Source organism: Oncorhynchus keta, chromosome 17 (genome assembly GCF_023373465.1).
Source record: "Oncorhynchus keta strain PuntledgeMale-10-30-2019 chromosome 17, Oket_V2, whole genome shotgun sequence".
Lineage (NCBI taxonomy): Eukaryota > Metazoa > Chordata > Actinopteri > Salmoniformes > Salmonidae > Oncorhynchus > Oncorhynchus keta.
The window spans coordinates 39,079,975-39,104,593 of record NC_068437.1 but is presented as its reverse complement, the minus strand read 5'-3'; the positions used below and the strand labels follow the sequence as shown (position 1 = coordinate 39,104,593).

At 44.6% G+C, this 24,619-nt stretch overlaps 1 protein-coding gene across 3 annotated transcripts in view; it reads left to right on the top strand.

Moving 5' to 3' along the window:
• The window catches only part of LOC118395821 (zinc finger protein 536-like), a 33,660-nt gene extending 9,753 nt beyond the window's left edge, over positions 1-23,907 (top strand). For all 3 annotated transcript variants that reach the window (XM_035789782.2, XM_035789784.2, XM_035789783.2), the window contains 2 exons: positions 12,617-14,460; positions 21,873-23,907. In XM_035789782.2, coding sequence (XP_035645675.2) covers positions 12,828-14,460; positions 21,873-23,089 — 2,850 coding nt within the window. In that variant the 5' untranslated portion in view covers positions 12,617-12,827 and the 3' untranslated portion in view covers positions 23,090-23,907. The remainder of the gene's footprint in view (positions 1-12,616; positions 14,461-21,872) is intronic.
• The last annotated feature ends 712 nt before the right edge of the window (positions 23,908-24,619 follow it).

Here is a 24,619-nt window from a genome sequence, read left to right as displayed (position 1 = left end):
AGTGAAATTATGAAAATATGATTTGATCAGTATGATGACAGTATGTAAACTACTTAGCCAGTATTGTAAAATAAGTCATAATATAATTACAACTGCTACACCATAGTCTAATGGTGGATGTTTTGTTTTGAGATAAGTAGGCCTGCTGTGATTTTGTGATGACTCGGTTAGTTACTTTTGTTCTAGTGCTTCTGAGAACTGCTGTGTAGCTGTCAGCGCCTCCTTCTTGGAGTCTTATGGTACACTGTAGTATGTATCACAGTTGATGCCAAATCAGTGCCAAGTAAGACATCATTATGTGTACTAAATCAGAAAGTGTAAAGTAAAACATCAGGTACACTGACTAGAATCGGTTTAGAACATTCATATTACAGTATTTCAAGTTCAGTGTGTGCTTCTTTTATAGTGATCACATCCGTGTAGGAAAATTTGATCACTGTAAGTGGTTGATCACTAAAACCCACATTCACTATAAATGGAGTTCACTTTCTGAAGAGAACACTATGGAGGATGTCCTTGTGAAATGACATGGTGGTTGGTGAGCGTGAAGGATTTGGCCACGGTATCTGGACTGATGCTGTTCTGAGCTGCGTTGGAGATGGTTGGAGAGCGCTGCTCCCCTGCAGAGTCTAACCATCTAAAGAGGAATACACCATGTGGATACACTGATGCACTGCTCATGTGCAAGACATCACCTCCCTGTCTGTCCAACTGTTAACACTTCCCGTGATATAAGCCAGTGCTTTGTTTGTGTCCAGAATGAACAGTTGGTCTGTGCAAACAAGAGCAACTGTTTACACAGTAGTGATTTAATATCAGTGTGTGTGTGTTTCCTGATGGTGCTGTGTACACATGCCTCATGTGTACACACACTGAGTCAAAGCCATGTTAAACGTGTGTAGCTCAAATCACACAGTGTGTGATTGTCATGACATAACAGATCACCATGATCCCTGTCTCACTGTCTTGCATTTTTGGGAATGAAGGCATTGTCTGCCTCTGCCTCCTTTATTTGAAAATGTATATATTGTTTGCTAGAATAAGCTACATGAAATGTTGATATTTCCCAACAAAAGAGTGGTACATACACAATAAATGCACGTGCCTTTGTAACGGATGTGAAACGGCTAGCTTAGTTAGCGGTGTGCGCTAAATAGCGTTTCAATCGGTTACGTCACTTGCTCTGAGACCTTGAAGTACTAGTTCCCCTTGCTCTGCAAAGGCCGCGGCTCTTGTGGAGCGATGGGTAACGATGCTTCGTGGATGACTGTTGTTGATGTGTGCAGAGGGTCCCTGGTTCGCGCCCGGGTATGGGCGAGGGGACGGTTTAAAAGTATACTGTTACATTGATGCTGTTGACCCGGATTACTGGTTGCTGTGGAAAAAGGAGGAAGGTCAAAAGGGGGGTGAGTGTAACGGATGTGAAACGGCTAGCTTAGTTAGCGGTGTGCGCTAAATAGCGTTTCAATCGGTTACGTCACTTGCTCTGAGACCTTGAAGTACTAGTTCCCCTTGCTCTGCAAAGGCCGCGGCTCTTGTGGAGCGATGGGTAACGATGCTTCGTGGATGACTGTTGTTGATGTGTGCAGAGGGTCCCTGGTTCGCGCCCGGGTATGGGCGAGGGGACGGTTTAAAAGTATACTGTTACATTGATGCTGTTGACCCGGATTACTGGTTGCTGTGGAAAAAGGAGGAAGGTCAAAAGGGGGGTGAGTGTAACGGATGTGAAACGGCTAGCTTAGTTAGCGGTGTGCGCTAAATAGCGTTTCAATCGGTTACGTCACTTGCTCTGAGACCTTGAAGTACTAGTTCCCCTTGCTCTGCAAAGGCCGCGGCTCTTGTGGAGCGATGGGTAACGATGCTTTGTGGATGACTGTTGTTGATGTGTGCAGAGGGTCCCTGGTTCGCGCGAGGGGACGGTTTAAAAGTATACTGTTACACCTTTATGAATCTTCTCTATTGCTCACGTGTGCAGAAAGAGACTACTCATGAGAAGGGTTGCAAAAATGTGTGCTCTTTCTATGCACCGTAGTGGTCCAGTAAGGAGTGGGGCTGGTTAGGCCGTTCTGTCTCAGGGTTTCAGGATGCCTACAGCGAAGCTATAGGTTCTCATTAATCCCCTTGTCAAAAGAGCTGTGTGTATATTTGTGTTATCTTCTGTCTAGGGCTAGATAAGCCATGGTGGGGTGGTCAGGTGCATTATCAGTATGTCTACCCTCTGCTTTAGTAAAAGGACTTCATCCACAGTTTGACAATCCACAGCCTGGGTGGGGCGGCAGGTAGCCTAGTGGTTAACAGCGTTGGGCCAGTAACGGCCAGTAAAGGTTGCTGGTTTGAAATCCGGAGACTAGGTGGAAAATCTGACAATGTGCCCTTGAGCAAGGCACTTAACCCTAGTCGATCTGGATAAGAGCATCTGCTAAATGACTGAAATGTATATGTGGATAAGCAGAGTGCCTATACTTACATTTTTTAAATGTAGCATTTTATACTTGAGCTAATTTTTTTAAATTACTAATTTAAGTTATTTTGAGTCATTTTTATGTCCATAGAAGTTTTAAATGTGACATTTCACTTCAAGGATTGAGAACATGATTTCTTTGGTGATCATGATGACACAAGGCTAACCAAGGAATCTGGGTTATTCAGTCATGTGGGCCAACTACTGTATCTGCAGTTTTCTTTGCTCTTTGTTTATGTAAAATGACTTTAGTATATAGGTCACAACATTACTGTGGTATTATGTCGGTATTGGACTTGGCTTAGGTCACTGTTAGTTGTGTATGAAAAGCAATTGCAGGCTCAGAAAATGTGTGGTATTTTCTTTTACCACAGTTGCACTGCTGAAAAGGTGCAACATTGCATCAAAAACCATACCAATACTTGAAATTAGAACATGCTGGAATCAGAATCTTGTTTACAATTGTTTTTATATCTGTCCAATGTCTGTTGGATATCTGTCCAATGCTCTAGGACTGTTAAATGGTTGATATGGGCAGTTGGTCAATGAGCAAACCCACCCAACAATGAATAATCAAAATACATAGCAGTAGCATGTATATGGCCACATCTGGGGAGCCTAATCATGTGACACAAGGCTTTATACAATCACCCTCTTTCTAAATCTCCCCCTGAAAGAGTGTACTTCACTCTGAAAGATGGTACCTGACAGGTCTGCCTATTCGCTTCCCTAGCAACCGTCTTCCTCCTCCACCACCCAGCCTGCCATATTAAATAGCACCTGATCATGGTTCTAAGCCTTGTGATTACACACTTAGATGATCAGAACAACACCTTAAACAAGTGGTGGATATCTTTCAATGTTTCTCTCACACCTGTCAAATATGCTTAGCTTCAGGAGGATTAGGTTGTATATTTAAGGGCATGTATTCAAAATGTGAGTAAGATTTCTGATCTGGGATCAAGTCCCCCGCTGTCCATATAATGTTTTATTCATTATAATCTAAAAAGCTAAACTAATCCTATACCAGCACTCTTTATGAATACAGGCCCTTTTTACATTTGTTTTCATTTCACCTTTATTTAACCAGGTAGGCTAGTTGAGAACAAGTTCTCATTTACAACTGTGACCGTGCCAAGATAAAGCAAAGCAGTGTGACACATACAACACAGAGTTACACGTGGGATAAACAAAAGTACAGTAAATAACACAATAGAAAAATATATATACAGTGTGTGCAAATGGAGTAAGGAGGTAAGGCAATAAATAGGCCATAGTAGCGAAGTAATTTTAATTTAGCAAATTAACGCTGGAGTGATAGATGTGCGATGATGATGTGCATGTAGAAATACTGGTGTGTAAAGAGCAAAAAAGTAAATAAAAACAATATGGGGATGAGGTAGGTAGTTGGATGGGCTATTTACAGATGGGCTGTGTACAGCTGCAGCGATCGGTAAGCTTATCCGATATCTGATGCTTAGTTAGCGAGGGAGATATAACTACCCAACTTCAACAATTTGTGCAATTCGTTCCAGTCATTGGCAGAAGGAAAGGTGGCCAAAGAGGTGTTGGCTTTGGGAATGACCAGTGAGATATACCTGCTGGAGCGCGTGCTACGGGTGAGTGTTGTTATGGTGACCAGTAAGCTGAGATAAGGAGGAGCTTTACCTAGCAAAGACTTATAGATGTCCTAGAGCCAGTGGGTTTGGCGACGAATATGTAGCGAGGGCCAGCCGACGGGAGCATACAGGTCGCAGTGGTGGGTGGTATATGGGGCTTTGGTGACAAAACGGATGGCACTGTGATAGACTGCATCCAATTTGCTGAGTAGAGTGTTGGAGGCTATAAATGACATCGCCGAAGTTGAGAATCGGTAGGATAGTCAGTTTTACGAGGGTATGTTTGGCAGCGTCAGTGAAGGAGGCTTTGTTGCAAAAGAGGAAGCCGATTCTAGATTTAATTTTGGTTTGGAGATGCTTAATATGAGTCTGGAAGGAGAGTTGACAGTCTAGCCAGACACCTACGTATTTGTAGTTGTCCATATATTCTAAGTCAGAACCATCCAGAGTAGTGACGCTAGTCAGGCGGGCGAGTGCAGGCAGCGATCGGTTGTAGAGCATGCATTTCGTTTAACTAGCGTTTAAGAGCAGTTGGAGGCCACGGAAGGAGTGTTGTAATGGCATTGAAGCTTGCTTGGAGATTTGTTAACACAGTGTCCAAAGAAGGGCCAGATGTATACAGAATGGTGTTGTCTGCACAGAGGTGGATCAAGGAATCACCCGCAGCAAGAGCGACACCGTTGTTATATACAGAGAAAAGAGTCGGCCTGAGAATTGAACCCTGTGGTGCCCCCATAGAGATTGCCAGAGGTCCGGACAACAGGTCCTCCGATTTGACACACTGAACTCTATCTGAGAAGTAGTTGGTGAACCAGGCGAGGCAGTCTTTTGAGAAACCAAGGCTGTTGAGTCTGCCGATAAGAATAAGGTGATTGACAGAGTCGAAAGCCTTGGCCAGGTTGATGAAGACGGGTGCACAGTACTGTCTTTTATTGATGGCGCTTATGATATCCTTTAGTACCTTGAGCGTGGCTAAGGTGCACCCGTGACCAGCTCGGAAACCGGATTGCACAGCGGAGAAGGTACAGTTGGATTCGAAATGGTCGGTGATCTGTTTGTTAACTTGGCTTTCGAAGACTTTAGAATTGCAGGACAGGATGGATATAGGTCTATAACAGTTTGGGTCGAGAGGGTCAACCGCTTTGAAGAGGGTGATGACCGCGGCAGCTTTCCAATTTTTGGAATCTCGGACAATAGGAAAGAGAGCTCTAACAGACTGGTAATAGGGTTGTAACAATGGCGCAGGATAATTTTAGAAAAAGAGGATCCAGATTGTCTAGCCCAGCTGATTTGTACGGGTCAAGGTTTTCAGCTCTTTCAGAACATCTGCTATCTGGGTTTGGGTGAAGGAGAAGCTGGGGAGGCTTGGGCAAGTAGCTGAGGGGGTGCGGAGCTGTTGGCCGGGGATGGGGTAGCTAGGAGGAAAGCATGGCTAGCCGTAGAGAAATGCTTATTGAAATTCTCGATTATTGTGGATTTATCGGTGGTGACAGTGTTTCCTAGCCTCAGTGCATTGGGCAGCTGGGAGGAGGTGCTCTTATTCGACATGAACTTTACAGTGTCCCAAAACGTTTTGGAGTTAGAGCTAAAGGATGCAAATTTATGTTTGAAAAAGCTAGCTTTCCTAACTGCTGGTTAAGAGAATGCCAAGAGTGTGCAAAGCTGTCATCAAGGCAAAGGGTGGCTATTTGAAGAATCTCAAATATAAAATATATTTTGATTTGTTTAACACTTGTTTGGTTACTACATGATTCCATATGTGTTATTTCATAGTTTTGATGTCTTCACTATTTTTCTCCAATGTAGAAAATAGTAAAAAATAAAGAAAAACCCTTGAATGAGTAGGTTTGTCAAATGTTTTGACTAGTACTGTAGATCAGACATGGGAACAGAGTACTGTTTGGACTTAAGCTCGCAGGGTAGCTTTTTATCTGTGTGTTACAATATACATCCTTTTCATTACTGAGGTTTGAGCCCTAGATGATGTAAGCCTGTGTTAATTCTGTGTGGACAATGCATGCTTTGTTCCATGCCCTTTGGTACTGCACTAAAGCACTGTATGTTCTAATATGTGACCTCTACCATTGTAGAGTGTTGAGAATTTGCCTCTTTGTTTGTTAGTATAGAGCAATGGAGAGTGAGTGGGTGGAGAAGAGGAGAGGAGGTTATGTTTAAATTCCATTTGAACAGATTTTTAGATTTCTTCTCCTTGAACTTTTATTTGTACCCGTTTCTTAAAGTTACCAAGTTCCCTCGTTACTTATGTTGAGCACAGAGGGTTGTTTCAAAGGAACCACTGGACCTGCAGCAAAGACTGTTAAGTATTGTAGCTACTTACTGTCCGTCTAAAAGGAGATCATAGTAGCAGATCATAGTAGAGTATCATCATAGTAGAGTATATATATGGAGAGGAAGACTGTGGTTAGAAGTAATCAGCATTTTAGCATCCTTCAACAATACGCTGAGACCAAAAATATACTAAAGACAGGAAGAAGAGACACGCAGCATGTAACGGCGTTCTTCGTTTGTAGAAAGAGAGTCGGACAGAAATGCAGCGTGGTGGTTACTCATGTCTTTAATGAATGAATCGCGGTACATGAAATAACTGATACAAATACAAAACAACAAACGGAAAGTGAAAACTAATAACAGCCTATCTGGTGAAACTACACAGAGACAGGAACAATCACCCACGAAATACAAAGCGAAACCCAGGCTACCTAAATACGGTTCCCAATCAGAGACAACGAGAATCACCTGACTCTGATTGAGAACCGCCTCAGGCAGCCAAGCCCATACAACACCCCTACTCAGCCGCAATCCCAATAACTACAAAACCTCAATACGAAATACAACAAAACAAACCCATGTCACACCCTGGCCTGACCAAACAATCAACAAAAACACTAAACACTAAGATCAAGGCGTGACACAGCATTTGTTTTACTCTGCTTGATGACCTATTTCAGGTGCATTAGTTCCATGCAAAAAATATCAAAGCATGTTAACAATGTACATATTTGATTTGTCAGATACAGGTGCCTTCGAAAAGTATTCAGACCCCTTGACCTTTTGCCCATTTTTTAAAGTTACAGCGTTATTCTAAAATGGATTCAATTGTCACGATCATCGTTGGAAATATTCTCGGACCAACATGCAGCTTGATCTGGGTTCCACATCTTAATTTCGTGAAACTTACAAAACAAAAAAAGAAACAAACAATGAACCGTAACATAAGAGGTGCAACATGCACTAACTCCAAACAAGATCCCACAAAATCAGAGACAATGATAAACAGCTGCATCTGATTGCTAACCATAGCAGGCCAACATAGACATAAAACAACCTAGATAACCCACCCTAGTCACAATCTGAAATAACCAACATAGAGAATAAAAGGCTCTCTATGGTCAGGGCGTGACAGTACCCCCCCCACAAAGGTGCGGACTCAGGCCGCAAAACCTGACTCTATAGGAGAGGGTCCGGGTGGGCATGTAGCGTCGGTGGCGGCTCCGGTGCGGGGCAAAGTACCCACTCAGACCACGGGTCCGGCCATGGAGCCGGGTAGAACGCCGTGCCCAGACTGGGCCTCGGCGCAGAAGAGGGTCCCAGCCATGGAGCTGTGTTGAACGCCGCACCCGGACTGGATACCGGCGCCAACGAGGGCTCCGGCCTTGGAGCGGGACTGGACGCCATGCCTGGACTGGGCACCGGCGCAGAGGAAGACTCCTGCCATGGAGTGGGACTGGACGCCGTGCCTGGACCGGGCACCGGCGCAGAGGAAGGCTCCGGCCTTGGAGCGGGACTGGACACCGTGCCTGGACCGGGCATCGGCGCAGAGGAAGGCTCCTAACCTGGAGCAGGACTGGACACCGTGCCTGGACTGGGCATCGGCGCAAAGGAGGGCTCCGGCCTGTGGACCGTCGTAGAAGGTTCCGGACCGTGGGCCGTCGTTGGGAGGCTCCGGACTGTGGACTGTTGCCGGGAAGCTCCGGACTTTGGAGGCGCACTGGAGGCCTGATGCGTGGGGTCGGTACAGGTTGCATGGACTGGTGACACGATCTTCAGGGCGAGTGCGAGGAACAGGCACAGGATGTACCGGACTGTGGAGGTGTACTGGAGGTCTGGTGCATAGAGCCGGCACAAATTGTCCCGGACAGGTGACAGACTCCGCACGGCGAGTGCGGGGAGCTGGCACAGAACGTACTGGGCTGTGGAGGCGCACTGGAGGCCTTTTGCGTAGAACCGGCACAAATTGTACCGGAACAATGACATACTTCGCACGGCGAGTGCGAGGAGCTGGCACAGGACGTACTGGGCTGTGGAGGCGCACTGGAGACCTGGTGCATAGAACCGGCACAAGTTGTACCGGAACGGTGACACACACTTCAGGGCGAGTGCATGGAGGAGGCACAGGACGTACCGGACTGGGGAGGTGCACTGGAGGCCAGATGCTTGAAACTGGTGCAGATGACACCGGACTGGTGTCACGCTCCTCAGCGCGCCCGCTCTGCAGCACTCTCATCGCCACCACCTCTCTCTGGAATCTTTCATTGAGTTCCTCCTTCGACTCCCTGACCGTCTCTGGCTCATTCCTCGGCTCTGCCGACCACCCCGTGTGCCCCCCACCCAAAAAACAGGAATACCTTTACATAAGTATTCAGACCCTTTGCTATGAGACTCGGAATTGAGCACAGGTGCGTCCTGTTTCCATTGATCCTTCTTGAGATGTTTCTACAACTTGATTGTAGTCCACTTGTGGTAAATTCAATTCATTGAACACGATTTGGAAAGGAACACACCTGTCTATATAAGGTCCCTTCAGTTGACAGTGCATGTCAGAGCAAAAACAATCCATGAGGTCGAAGGAATTCAAATCAAATCAAATACAATTGTAATTGTCACATGTGCCGAATACAACAGGTGTTTTATTATGTGAACTGCTTACTTACAAGCCCTTAATCAACAATGCAGTTCAAGAAATAGAGTTACGAAAATATTTACCAAATTAACAAAAGTAAAAAATCGAATAAAAAGTAACACAATAAAATAGCAATAATGAGGTAGACAGGAGGTACCGGTACCGAGTCAATGTGCAGGGGTACAGCATGTAGTGTAGCATAAACAGCAAGTAGCAGCACTGTAAAATAAATGAGGGGGGTCAATGTAAATAGCCAATTGTTCAGCAGTCTTATGGCTTGGGGCTTGGGGGTAGAAGATTTTATGGAGCCTTTTGGATCTAGACTTGGCGCTCCGGTACCACTTGTCGTGCGGTAGCAGAGAGAACAGTCTATGACTTGGGTGACTGGAGTCTTTGACATTTATTTATTTTTTAAATTTCACCCTTTTGTCCCCAATTTCGTGGTATCCAATTGTTAGTAGTTACTATCTTTTCTCATCGCTACAACTCCCATACGGGCTCGGGAGAGACGAAGGTCGAAAGCCATGCGTCCTCCGAAACACAACTCAACCAAGCCGCACTGCTTCTTAACACAGGGCGCATCCAACCCGGAAACCAGCCGCACCAATGTGTCGGCGACCTGGTTAGCGTGCACTGCGCCCAGCCCGCCACAGGAGTCGGTCGTGCGCGATGAGACAAGGATATCCCTACCGACAAACCCTCCCTAACCCAGACGACGCTAGGCCAAATGTGCGTAATTTTCCCACCTTATGATGCCATCTATATTGTGAAGTGCACCAGTCCCTCCTGCAGCCAAGCAACCCCACAACATGATACTGCCATCCCCGTGCTTCACGGTTGGGATGGTGTTCTTCGGCTTGCAAGCCTCCCCTTTTTCATCCAAACATAACGATGGTCATTATGGCCAAACAGTTCTATTTGTGTTTCATCATACCAGGGGACATTTCTCCAAAAAGTACAATCTTTGTCCCCATGGGCAGCTGTAAACCGTAGTCTGGCTTTTTCTATGGCGGTTTTCTTCCTTGCTGAGCAGCCTTTCAGGTTATGTCGATAGAGGACTTGTTTTACTGTGGTTACTGTATGTAAACATTCTTAAAGTGGCATTATCAAAGTGACTAGTGTTCCATTTATTCAAGAGGCCAATGATATCAAGTCTGTAGGTAGGCAGCCACCTCTCTGTGCTCGTGGTGTCTGTTTAACAATCTGATCGCCTTAAGATAGAAGCTGTTTTTCAATCTCTCTGTCCCAGCTCTGATGCATCTGTACTGACCTCGTCTTCTGGATGGAAGTGAGGTGAACAGGTAGTGGCTGTGACATCAGGTGTTGTAGGTGTCCTGGAGGGCAGGTAGTTTGCTCCGTTGATGCATTGTGTAGACCACACCACCCTCTGGAAATCCCTGCGTTTGTGGGCGGTGCCATTTCTGTACTAGGCTGTGATACAGCTCGACAGGATGCTCTCATTTGTGCACCTGTAAAAGTTAGTGAGGGTTGTTGCAGCTTCTTCGCCACACTGTCCGTGTGCGTGGACCATTTCAATTTGTTGAGGAACTTAAAACTTTCCACCTTCTTCACTGCTGTCCCATCGATGTGGATAGGGGGGCTCCCACGATCATCTCTTTTGTTTTGCTGATGATTAGTGAGAGGTTATTTTCCTGACAACACACTCCGAGGGCCCTCACTCCCTCCCTATAGGCTGTCTCGTCGTTGTTGGTAATCAAGCCTACCACTCTAGTGTCGTCTGCAAACTTGATGATTGAGTTGGAGGCGTGCAGAGCTTCACAGTCATGGGTGAACAGGGAGTACAGGAGAGAGCTGAGAATGCACCCTTGTGGGGCCCCAGTGTTGAGGATCAGCGAAGTTGAGATGTTGTTTCCTACCTTCACCGCCTGGGGGGGGTTGAGACTTAGGGTCTCAAGCTTAATGATGAGTTTGGAGAGTCCTATGGTGTTGAATGCTGAGCTGTAGTCAATGAACAGTATTCTTACATAGGTATTCCTCTTGTCCAGATGGGATAGGGCAGTGTGTAGTGTGATGGTGATTGCATCGTCTGTGGACCTATTGGGGCGGTAAGCAAATTGGAGTGGGTCTGGGGTGTCAGGTAAGGTGGAGGTGATATGATCCTTGACTAATCTCTTAAAGCACTTCACGATGAAAGATGGTAATTTAGTTCAGTTACCTTAGCTTTCTTGGGAACAGGAACAGTGGTGACCATCTTGAAGGATGTGGGGATAGCAGACTGGGATAGGGATTGATTGAATATGTCCATAAACACACCAGCCAGCTGGTCTGCGCATGCTCTGAGGATGCGGCCAGGGATGTCGTCTGGGCCGGCAGCCTTGCGAGGGTTAACATGTTTAAATGTTTTACTCACATCGGCCACGGAGAAGGAGAGCCCACAGTCTATGGTAGCAGGACGTATCGGTAGCACTGTATTGTCCTCAAAGCGCGCAAAGAAGTTGTTTAAATTGTCTGGGAGCTAGACGTCGATGTCCGCAACGGGGCTGGTTTTCTTTTTGGTTTCCAGTTTGCATAAAGTCCAGTGAAGTTCCTTGATGGCCGTCTTGGTATCCGCTTGCAGGGTGATATACACGGCTGTGATGATAACCGGCATTTGATTGTGAGGAATTATAGGTCAGGTGAACAAAAGGACTTGAGTTCTTGTATGTTACAATTACACCATGAGTCGTTAATCATGAAACATACATCCATGCCCTTCTTCTTACCAGAGAGATGTTTGTTCCTGTAGGCGCAATGTGCTGTACGGACTCTGACAGCATGTCCCCAGCTAGCCATGTCTCTGTGAACAGAGTATGTTACAATCCCGGGTATATCTCTTTGGAAAGCAACTCTTGCCCTGAACATTAGCGAGTTATATACTCGGAAGCAGTGGGTGATGTGCGCACATCCGAAGCCTTACTAGAAGACCGTTCCGGCACCCCCTCCTCCGACTCGTTTTGTTTTGGGTCAGCCTCTGGAATCAGTTCAAATGTCCTGGGAGGTGTAGACAAAAGATCTGCTTTGGGAAAGTTGTATTCCTGGCCATGGGGCTGGTTGTGCTGGTAAGTTGACATCTCACTGATATCCAATAGTTCTTCCCAGCTGTATGTAATAACACTTATGGTTTTCTGGGCTAACAATGTAAGAAATAATAGATAAAAAAACAAAATACTGCACAGTTTCGTAAGGACTTAAGCGATGCTGCCTCTCTATCGGCGCCATCTTGTGCTTAAGCACACAGCCACAATGCAGGAGCTTAAGAGGATCTGCAAAGAAGAATGGGAGGGAAAAAAACAAACACAGGTGTGCCAAGCTTGTAGCGTCATGTAACACTCGATTGTGTGTAGATTGATGATAGGGGAAAAAACTATTGAATGAATTTCAGAATAAGGCTGTAACGTAACAAAATGTGGAAAAATTCAAGAGGTCTGAATAGTTTCCGAAGGCACTGAAAGTTTACTGGGACATTTCCATCTAATCTTTTTGTTGTTGTTGTTGAATATTTCATATTTTTTACTTTGAGTTTTCTTTAAATATATGTAATATGAGGGCTCTATTGCACTAATTGTTCATGTTCACGTGCATGCCTTATGTGTCTTTTTCCTTTCTGTCTTTTAGGTGGAAGTCTCTATTATATGCGAAGTTGTCTCCAACTCCCCTCTCTGAGGAAAAGGTGTCAAAGGTTGCTATACCATCAACCACAAGCAGAACCTTCTGAAGGACTCTGGGACATCCAATCCCTGACCTCCACACTGTAACAGTCCACAGATCCCTGAATATAGAAAGCCACCACGCCATTGGACGAGGGCAGTCACACTTAAGGGGCCACATGGCACTGCTAGCCAATCAGCTGGTGGATTCAGCTAGGGTTCTAAATGGCATCAATGGGAGGGTGGATCACCTTCCACAGTTCCTGAGGGTACAGAACCAGGGTCACATTACCCATGTCAACGTCACACAGGAAGACACGCACAAGAACAGGAAGTACCCATGCCCACTGTGTGGCAAACGCTTCCGCTTCAACAGCATCTTGTCACTGCACATGCGCACGCACACAGGCGAGAAGCCCTTTAAGTGCCCTTACTGTGACCACAGGGCAGCGCAGAAGGGCAACCTCAAGATCCACTTACGCACTCACAAGCAGGGCAACCTTGGGAAAGGTCGTGGCCGGATCAGAGAGGAGAACAGGCTGCTCCACGAGCTGGAGGAGAGGGCCATCCTGAGGGACAGGCACATCAGGGGTGGTATAGGTCGTCTGACCCAGCCACCACCACCCCACATCCCTCATCCCCAGCTCCAGCAGCCCCAGCCTGCTTCTACCACCACCCAGCTCCCCTTGACTTGCACAGGCCCTGGCCCTGTGGAGACCCTTTCACTGCCATCTGTCTCCCCCAAGATGACCACCACAGGCCAGGAGGATCACACACAGGCTCAGCCTTCCGCAGGGTTCCGCTGCTCCTTCTGCAAAGGAAAGTTCAGGAAGCAGCAGGAGCTGGAGCGCCACATCCGTATCCTCCACAAGCCATACAAGTGCACCCTGTGTGAGTACGCGGCCTCCCAGGAGGAGGAGCTCATCAGCCACGTGGAGACGGCCCACATCACCTCCATGTCAGCTCAAAGTCAGAGTTCCGCGGTGGGCAGTGGTCGGGGCTTGAAGCCCCCTGGTGGGGAGTTCCCCTGCAAGGTGTGTGGTCAGACCTTCAGCCAGGCCTGGTTCCTCAAGGGACACATGCGGAAGCACAAGGACTCATTCGAGCACTGCTGCCAGATCTGTAGCCGGCGCTTCAAAGAACCCTGGTTCCTCAAGAACCACATGAAGGTCCACCTCAACAAGCTGTCTGCGAAGACCAAGCAGCTTCCTGCTGACCCTCAGGTATCTGTTAGCATGGCTAGAGTATCCCAGGACACCCACTACACAAACCTCTACTCCCAGTACATCTCAAGCCTCCACAGCAGGTTCCTCTCTGCAGAGAAAGCGGGCCAGTCGGAGTTCCAGCAGATCCTTGCCACAGCAGGCATCGGGATGAAGGTGAAGGAGATGCTGGGTAACATGCTGGCACCAGGACACAATTCACCGACGGAGGGTGATAATAATCACTCTCTGTTGGGTTGGACTCATCTGGTGCCTCCCCTGAGTTCGAGCAATGTGGAGTATCAACCACAAGCTCCTGCCAATGAGAGAAACGACCTCAAGAGCTACCCAGGCTGGCAGGTCATGGAACCAGGACTGGCTGTAGATCTGGTGGACCTATACACAGCTAAAGAACAGCATCGGGCCTACCAGGCTGGGTGGAGGGTGTCAGATGAGCGACGAGCGCCTGTGTGCAACCCAGACACCCAGGCTATTAGTAGGAGTAGTAGCCCAGGACTGAGCCATATCTTGGAGGAGAGTTCTATAGGACCAGGCCTCTCTCAGACTGGCAGTACCCAGGATAACAGCAGCCTACCCTCCTCAGTCTCAGGTACATAACCGTCTTTCCTTACAACTCAATGGTTGCATATTGTTTTAGATATTGTTGTTTCCAGTTTTCTCAATTATTTATCATAGGTCCATCTAATATGTGTATTCTATATTATATGGTCAATACTCTACAGTAATTGATGTATCCTCAAATCCATGGTCAAGGTCAAATGGATGACCAGCACATGATGACTTGGGCACATTTATATCGATAGGATGTTTGAGAACTTCCATAAATATGCCATTAGTTTCAGATGTAAACCATTTGCTATGCCTCCCATGCACAGACTAGCATGGAATAGAACTGTGCTGTTCCATCAGGAGATACAACTATGCCTTTGGCTAAACTTCACTAATGTACTCAGGTGGACTTGCCTTGAAGCACAGGGTCAGTAGATCAGCATATCCAAGCAACAAATATAATCGGTTATATATGTTGCTTGGATAAAGGCCTTTCTTTTCTTATTAACTTTAATGCTGTCATGTTGAATGCTACAGATAATTAGCCTCTATTATTTTATATCAGTTCCATCGCCACCCCAACCCTTTGCCTATGGGGCACAAGATGTTAATGGATGCCATCTGGTGTTTTTAATTATTTGATATATACCACCTGGTATTTTTATTGCTAGTATTCTGTTCCACCTGGTGATTTTGATGATTTGACTCCCTGGGCGCATGCTTTTCTTGTCATAGCATCCTGTTAAGTTACACATTGTCTGGATTCTAAATAGCTGCCTCACATGGAGAAATACTAAATGTTACTATAGAATACTACAGTACTTACTATAGAATTCTGTAGTAAACTGTAGAATGCTATTTTACACACTGCAGTATCCCTCAATCATGTGTAGTACTTACTATAGAATGTTGTAGTATACTGTAGAATACTCTAGTAAATACTGCAGTATTATCAGCAATAAAAACACTGTAGTAAATACTACAGTAATGTCCGCAAAAACACTACAGTCTGAAAAAACACTAACTTTTTTAACTACAGTAAATACTACAGTATTCAATTTGCATATACTCTGCACATTCCCCTCCCCCATATCTCAGTTTGTGCCATCCATAAGTGAGAAACAGGTTTTTAGAAATGTTTGCAGATTTATTAACAATGCAAAACAGAAATGCCTTATTACATAAGTATTTAGACCCTTTGTTATGAGACTCGAAATTGAGCTCAGGCACATCCTTTTTCCATTAATCATTCTTGAGATGTTTCTACAACTTGATTGGAGTTCACCTGTGGTAAATTCAATTGATTGGACATGATTTGGAAAAGCACACGTCACACCCTGATCTGTTTCACCTGTCCTCGTTATTGTCTCCACCCCCTCCATGTGTCGCTTGTGTTCCCCAGTGTATTTATCCCTGTGTTTCCTGTCTCTCTGTGCCAGTTTGTCTTGTATGTTTCAAGTCAACCAGCGTTTTTTCCCCCCGTACTCCTGCCTTTGCTATTCTCTTTTTTCTAGTCCTCACGGTTTTGACCCTTGCCTGTTCTGGAATCTGTACCCACCTGCCTGACCATTCTGCCTGCTTTGACCACGAGCCTTTCTGCCACTCTGTACCTCCTGGACTCTGATCTGGTTTTGACCTTTTGCCTGTCCACTACCATTCTCTTGCCTACTCATTTTGGATTAATAAACATTATAAGACTCCAACCATCTGCCTCCTGTGTCTGCATTTGGGTCTCGCCTTGTGTCATGATACACACCTGTCTATATAAGGTCCCTCAGTTGACAGTGCATGTCAGAGCAAAAACCAAGCCATGAGGTCGAAGGAATTATCCGTAGAGCGCAGAGACAAGATTGTGTCGAGGCACAGATCAGCAGCAGGGACTGGGAGACTAGTCAGGATCGAGGCAAAGATGAACGGAGAAAAGTACAAAGAGATCCTTGATGAAAACCTGCTCCAGAGTGCTCAGCATGTCAGAGAGGGGCGAAGGTATTACCTTCCAACAGGACAACGACCCTAAGCACACAGCCAAGACAACGCAGGAGTGGCTTCGGGACAAGTCTCTGAATGTCCTCAAGTGGGCAAGCCAGAGCCCGGACTTGAACCTGATCAAACATCTCTTGAGAGACCTGAAAATAGCTGTGCAGTGACGCTCCCCGTCTAACCTGACAGAACTTATGAGGGTCTGCTGAGAAGAATGGGAGAAATTCCCCAAATACAGTTGTGCCAAACTTGTTGTGTCATACCCAAGAAGACTTGACGCTATAATTTCTGCCAAAAGTGCTCCAGCAAAGTACTGAGTAAAGGGTCTGAATAGTTATGTAAATGTGATATTTCAGCTTATTTTTAATACATTTGCAAAACTTTCCAAACCTGTTTTTGCTTTGTCATTATAGGGTATTGCATGTAGGAAGGTCTTTTTTATTTTTATTTTTACAATTTTTTACAATTTTAGAATAAGACTGTAACCTAACAAAATGTGAAAAAATTCAAGAGGTCTGAATACTTTCTGAATGCACTGTACCTACCTACCTACAGATTATGGAAAATTTGCTAATTTAGTATTTCTCCAGTAGGTTTTCTGAAAGAGAGAGCCTCCATTTCTATGTCAAAGATATTAAAACAAACACTATAGTAAATACTACAGTTGCAAAAATACTATAGGGAAGTACAGTTCGCAAAAACACTACAGTAAATACTACAATCTGCAAAAACACTACATTAATTACTATAGTATATACTACAGTTTTCTTTTACTGTTGTATAGTTAACTGTAAATAATACAGTACACTACAGTATCCACTGTAGTGTTTTTGCTGACCTTTAGCTTAAAGCATACATTTGACTCTTTTCCTCCCTAGCTTAGAATTGTGGATCTTCCACAGACCTGGGCTAAAATACTATTTGAAATTCTTTAAAATACTTTAGCTGTTCTCGGTTGAGCTTTATTGTTGCACTGGAACCAATAAAAAAAGTACAAACTCCCAACAGGCTCAGGAGCACTCTAGGCAGACTAAAGCAAACACTCAAAGTATTGGAAAGATTTCATATAGTCTTTGAACCCAGGTTTGATCTTCTAGCAGGCATGGTGAGAGTCAGCGTCTCTGATACGGTTTTGGAGGATTTGATCCACCGTGAAAAAGAGATAAATGGATCAGGTCTAATCTTGTTAAATGTTTTGTTGACATATTGTCTACTTATACTTGTATTTACATGTTTATACCAGTATTTTAAGGTTAATCCTTGCCAGCCCTTTACAAAACAGCTACAATCATTGGTACTTTTCAGCTTCTCCTGTTCCCCAGTCCCCAGCCCATATACCCAGCCGATACTGCAGGGCTATGTTTATAAAAGCTAGCTGAGAATGAATCGGATGAATTCTGGGCTGCCACATTCGGTATCAGAGTGTAATTTGAGTCGATATTAAGCATGGAAACTAATTCATTTTAAAGGTCAGGCGTCAGTGCTTCTTTATATGATGGATCCCAGCTCGCCTCTCCTCCTCTTGTTCCTGTGTAATGGAGGACTCACTCAGGGGCTTAAGCACTGCATTGTTTTGCTCTGACAATATATCCCAGAGACCTCTGCAGCTGCTCTCCACGACAGATTAATTAACACAATCACACGCTGCTGGCCCCAGCTCAACACACAGGTCTGCTGCGGGACAGATAGGTAAATCCTATACATATGGAGAACGTACAGACACTAAGTGCAAGTCTTGATGAGGGGTTTTAGGAATGGGATAAGTTTACTGTGCCTGTATTACAGGGGCTGGAGTAGTTTTAACTCAGGAGATGGTGAGGAATTACCATTGTTGCCAGATGTTTCAGTTTGAGACACATCTATTACGCCTGAACAAGTGGCTGATTTTAATTCCTAGCCAAACAGAAGTCATTAAGTTATTATATTGTTGTTCCCAGTATGGATAGTGACTACAGTTCAGAGTTAGTGACTGCTCTGCTACATTTTAGTCAATTGGTAGATGCTTTTATCCAGAGCGACTTACATACATTTTCATAGATTATGGTCTCTTTACTCATATGGCTACTAGCTAGTGTTGAAAATGCTGCTCTTAAAATGTAATCAAGACAGATTAAAAAACTTCCTTTGACTGTAATTCTAATCTTAGATCATGAATAATGATGTGCTTATTAGGCCCCTGACCGACACCAGAGTGTCCAGATTTAAATTGGGAACACAAACATGCCTGAAATCCTCTGACAGTTATTCATTAGTCCTATTCAAACTCTTAACCCCAAGGTCAATGAGCAGACACCATGTAATGATGTCATCCTCACTTAGTCTTTGTTTCCTTCTCCAGCCTTCACACTACTTCTACTGTACAGATGTTACAGGTTACGAGTGCTTACAGAGAGACGAGGAATGATCATGTTTAGGGGGATAGAAATCAGTGTAAACTATTTCATCGTTCTAACTTCTAGTTCCTACAACCCTTGGCATCTGATGATTCTTGAATGGATAGTTCAGCAAAAGCACATGTTTATAAAACATTTAAATATGTAATTTCGCTAAACAATCCCTTTAAGTTGTAGCATGGCTGTTTTTATTTCAACACACAAACTGGGCCTATATACGTAAGTAGATTTGAACACTGCTGATTTCTGATTTATAAACCGGATTACCTGTTGGCTTGACTTCCCCATCTCATTTTTTTGTCCCCTAATCCTCTTTTTAATTATTATTGCAGATATGAGGTATGAGGCTCAAACTAAGCTCAAAATGCTTGTTTTCCTAGCTGCTGATAAAAAGATTTACCCTGGGAGTTGTGAACACCTGCCTTGAAATATTGTTCCACGTCTCCTGAATGCCATTTGGCTTAATTGACTTGGAAACGTCCCAAATGCGTCATTGACGATGTGGTCTAATTAATATTAATAATATGCTATTATAAACATCAAAGAACATCTGGTGCCCCTATTTTCTCTCTACCCAGCAGTCTTGGGTGTGAATATCCCTCTCAGGCGGTTTCATCTTAAAGCAAACCGCCTAGGTTTAGTCATTTAGGTGCTTTAGTTTATACTGCACGCAGACTGTTACAATATAACAATTATCTGTGTGTGTGCATGTGTGTGTATATGCGCACATGTGTGTGTGTTTACATGGGTGGTGAACAGATTGAATAAAGAGTGAATTTCCATATGAAATGAATCACTTTCCGTACCAGCTGTATGCTTTGCCACAGCACAGTATCAGACGTTTTCTTTTGCATTTCTAATCACAGGTTGGATAACTCATATGCATCTCTTCATTATCTGATTGTCTGTGTTAGGTGAGAGAAGCAGGGCCCTGTAATGATACAGTAATTGGAGTTTGGTTGATAAATCTAAGCACTAAAATGACTCATAATGTGGGTCTCGTCAGTGTAAGTAAATCTAAAACTGATTAAGTTAGCATGAACCAGGCAATCAGAAAGATGGCACCCGTCCAAAGACAGGAGATGAGTCGGGGCTTGAGTCTTTTTGTTGTTTCGCTGCTCTGGGAGATATTGGCGAGCGAATGTGTTTTTGAAAGAGACAGTGGCCAAAGATGAGGTCAGATATGTCTGGTTTTGTTTGCATTTCAGACCTGCCGGTAATTTCATGGTAATGTAAACCACTGATTAATTGAGATAGACAGTGTATCTATGCCTGCGTTTACAAAGGCAGCCCAATTCTGATATTTTTTACGCAAATTTGGTCTTTTGACAAATCACATATGATCTTTTCACATCAACTCTTGTTCTGATTGGCCAAAATACCAATTAGTGAAAAAAAGATCAGAATTGGGCTGCCTGTGTAAACGCAGCCTAACTGTCTGAAATACTGCCATTAAGCAGGCGTTTTTTTGTGACTAAAGACAATGGATGTGGTGTTTCTGAGGAGGCTCTTTCCCACTCACTGTCCTGTTTGAACACATGCATACACACAAATTATTGTTGACTGTGTTGTTGAAAGTCATTACTATGTGACTCCAGCTGTGATTTCTACCTCACTATGGCTGTGTTTAAAGGCAGCCCAATTCTGAACTTTTTTCCCTGGTAATTGGTCTTTTGACCAATCAGATCATCTCTGAAGAAGGTCTGATGTGAAAAGATCTGATGTCATTGGTCAAAAGACCAAATTTGCATAAAAAATATCAGAATTGGGCTGCCTGTCTAAATGTAGCCTATTAGTGTGATGTTTTATGATCTGCTCCATTCAATACACTTATTTTCCTCTCTCCTCTAGGTATATTAAGTAGTTTAAAATTCCAATATTTAAACAAAGGCTATTTTTCCATATAATTTATCTCATTAAATGACGGATGGTGTTGGTATTAAAGTTGGAGACAGCATAACAAACAACTTTAGATCATTAGATTGAGAGATTTACTTCAGGGAGAATTACCTCAGGGTCAGATCTGATCTCAAGGTGTTATGAAATTGATTTTTCAGCCGAGGGGAATGAATCACTGTTGTAAGTCAGATATTAATCCATTAAAGAAGAACAATAAGGCATCAATATGCACAAAATGAAATGAATGCCGCTGTAACTTTATCTCGCCATCCCAGACGCCACATCCCTAAAAGACCCAGTATAATGTATGCCCTGACCTTCAAATGCCAGGAGAGTGTTGGACAATAAACTGCCAATATTTGTGGCTTAATAGCGGCAGATGACTTTTACAGTAATTGGAATGGCACCAAAACAGCTGGGCTGCTTAAAGAAGGTGGAATGCAAAGGGTTTGTCTCAAATAGCACCCTATGCCCTATATAGAGCACTACTTTTGACCAGAGCCCTGGGTCAATATGGTGCCATTTGGGAAACATTCAAGGGTCTCTCAGACAAGTGGCAACTCAACATGGTGGCACTGTATGTAAAGCCTATAGGCAAGGCTGTTATAACACAGTTCAACCTAACATGACTCCTGGAGAGAAGTGTTCATGTATACGTTGTCGATATTGACAGATGTTTCATGGACATGTGACTGGCCTAATATGGACACCATACAGGTGAGAAGTCATTCCAACTTGCTCACCAAGTTTATGGGGATAAGCCAACAATACATATGTATTTGCTGCTAACATCTTTGAGTATATTCCTTGCGTATGGTGTTCTACACTCCATGCTGTGCGATGATGTATCACCTGTGCTGAAAGCTGATTACAAGCCTGATTTACTGCGGAGCACAACTTAAATCATTCAACTCAGCATTGTGTGGCTCTGCACACATTATTCATGTTTAGAAATGGCGGCCATATGTACACACACATTTCCCAGGTTCACAGAGATGATCCAATCGCTCAGGTTCTTTAGGTTGGTTCTCAGTATGCCAATGATTTAGTTGTACAAGTCAGACAATTGTTTCTGAAATATAACATGTCTACAGCTATCCAGAGAAACTTAAATGTGAAATACTGGTATGGAGATGTCTGGTTCACGCTGTGCTGTTGTTCTGTCTTGTGGCTCTAACAGGTAAGGAGAAGTCCTACAGCTGTCCCTCCAGTGACTACATCAGTGCCCAGTCAGCCTCTCTCAGTTACCATCTAGAGGGCTACCACCCCCAGTGGAACCAGGACACCATGGACAACAGAGCCCCCTCGTCCCCACAGACCCCAAGCCCCAAGGACTGGAGCCCTACTTCTGGCCTCTACAGTGGGATGGAAGGCACAGATGAGAACCGGAGAAACGCAGGTACACTGCAAATAGACAGGCCTCCCAACCTGCCCAACCCTTCCAACCTGAACCTACACCGGGCCTATGGAGGACCTCCAGCTATGGAGGAGAACAGTGTGAACCCACAGGGTCTTCATCAATCCATACAGACCTTCATCAATGGCCTGACATCCAGCATTCTGAGAGGTGGTAGAAAGAGGAGATCAAGGGGAGGGATGGTCAGCCCTCCCAGGGGAGGACAGGGGAGCTCTGAGGGGGAGTATGGTGTTAGAGTCAGGGGGAGTGACTGGGACAGTGAGGGGGAGGCAGGTGCTGGTGGTTCTGCAGTCACACCCAGGACCAGGAAGTCCCAGTATGAGCCTCTGGATTTGTCGCTCAGGCCAGACTGGGTGCAGACGTCACAGCCTGGTTCAGGGGGATTGACTGGGTTATTCCAGCAGCACAGCTCCCTCTCCTCCAATAGCAATGGACTGCAGGCTGGACAACACACAGCCCGGTCTGACACTGGTAGTGACCTGGAGTTACCTATAGAGCAGGAGGACGCACACACCTATGACTCATCAGCTCACAATGGGGAGTGTACACTGGAGAGACCTGTGTTTAACAAAGAGGAGGAAGAAGAGGACCTCAACAAGTGGAGGATGATGAAGAGTAGCAGCAATGAAGCAGAGCTGAGTGAGGAGATGACAGAGATGATGGTTGGTGTTCCCCAGGGGCCCAGTGAGGCCCCTCAGTGTACCCAAGGGAAGCAGGGCCAGTGGGGCAGGTCGGTCATCCAGCCTCTCCTCTCTCCTCTGGAGCTGTTGAAGCTAGGGCAAACTCCTCACCACTACCTCCATCCCCACAGGAACCTCTCAGTCCTCTGGTCCTTCAGTGGCCAGAATCACATGTTCCTCAATGACAATGAAGAGAGCTTGAATGGTGGAGGGGGAGGGCCAATGGAGAGAGCAGATACTTCAAGTGAGTGTCCCTCTCTCTGCCCAATGAATGATGTCAACTGTACCTCTGGTTCCTAACTATTTTCCACATTACATGAGAGTACCATGCCATCTAGTGGACAAGTAGTGATCCTGCCCCCTTATATCATCCTTTCCTATACTGTCCTATCCTATATGTTTGGATATTTAGTACACTCTCTCTCACTAAAAAAATAGGCTTACCTCAGCAGACAATTTATCAGAGGAAATTGACGAACTGTAGTTAGTATGAACACTTGTGATTGTGAAACTCAGAAGAACTAAAACAAGGGTACTGGAGTCACAGGTGTGTGGCACTGATTACATCCGCACTTAGAGGACGATGCAATTTTACTATCTGATAGGTAACAAATAACACTGGCAATGGAGAAGCTTAATTCTTGTGTGATACACCTGCCGAAAGCAAGATTTAATTACCTGACTGGAGAGAGAGTTCTTTCAGACACTTGGGATCCTTTGATATGATATACATGTATTATGAGTGCAACTTGATACCCCGTCATTCTGATCCATTGGATGCAGAAACACTATATGAAACACAATATTCTCGTATGAAAGTGTCTGTCAACTCTGTTTGGGCACAACATGTGTTTTGCTCTTTGATGGTTCCTGTTGGTAAAAGTATAGGCTACAGTATGTCAGAATAATGGTTTTCTTAGATATACTAGATGCATATTACAACTTCCTGAAGTGACGTATATTTCTGCACTCATCTCACCTCTTCAGGTCATGCATATTCAGGGTTCACCATTTTTTTTACTTATCTGTGGTCACTTGTACAATTTCTTTTTACAATAAGTTACAAGTTACATCGCTAGTATAGTTTGGTATTGAAATTATGAAAGAGGATAACTAAGTAAACCCACTGTAAATGCCTTACCCCCCTCAGTACTGCACTCTAAAGTAGGGTCTATCATTAGCTAAGATGGAAAGCCATCAGTCAAAGTTGACATAATTGACATTGAGCCTAGCGAGTGCCCTCTAACTACAAACAACAAGCAGGTGGTCAGTCAGACATTATTCTCATCACAACAACTGCTTCTGCCTGCTCTGTTTTGAATATTGGCCAGGTGGCATTGTCAAGGACCTGCCTCCTGTCCCTGTCCCCATACTGTACGTCTAGGTCTCGTCACTCAGTGACATATTGCTGGGCACCGTGGACATGGAGTGATGTGTGTGCAATGACAGTTCAGGTCGGACACATTGTGCCAACGGTGGTAATTGGCCAGATGGTGACCCCTGGATGAACTAGTCTGTATGCTCATTTGTTTTATATCGAGCCCTCCCTCATGGTTAATGTCCTGCAACTGCATTTCCCAATCACAGCCGCTAGATGGCGATACTATCCAATTATTTTTCAGAAAAAAAAAACGTGAGACCTGGAGAATATGAGTAGATCAATACAGAATAGATTATCTAAGAATGAAAGAAAGAAAAAGAAAATACCTGATTTGAAAGGGAGAAGAGTCATTACCTCATTGTCTGAGAGCATACCCTATACTGAAAGGATGAGAGACAGAGAGAGAGTATAGATGGAGATAGATGGAGCGACAGAGAGGTGAAAGAAGA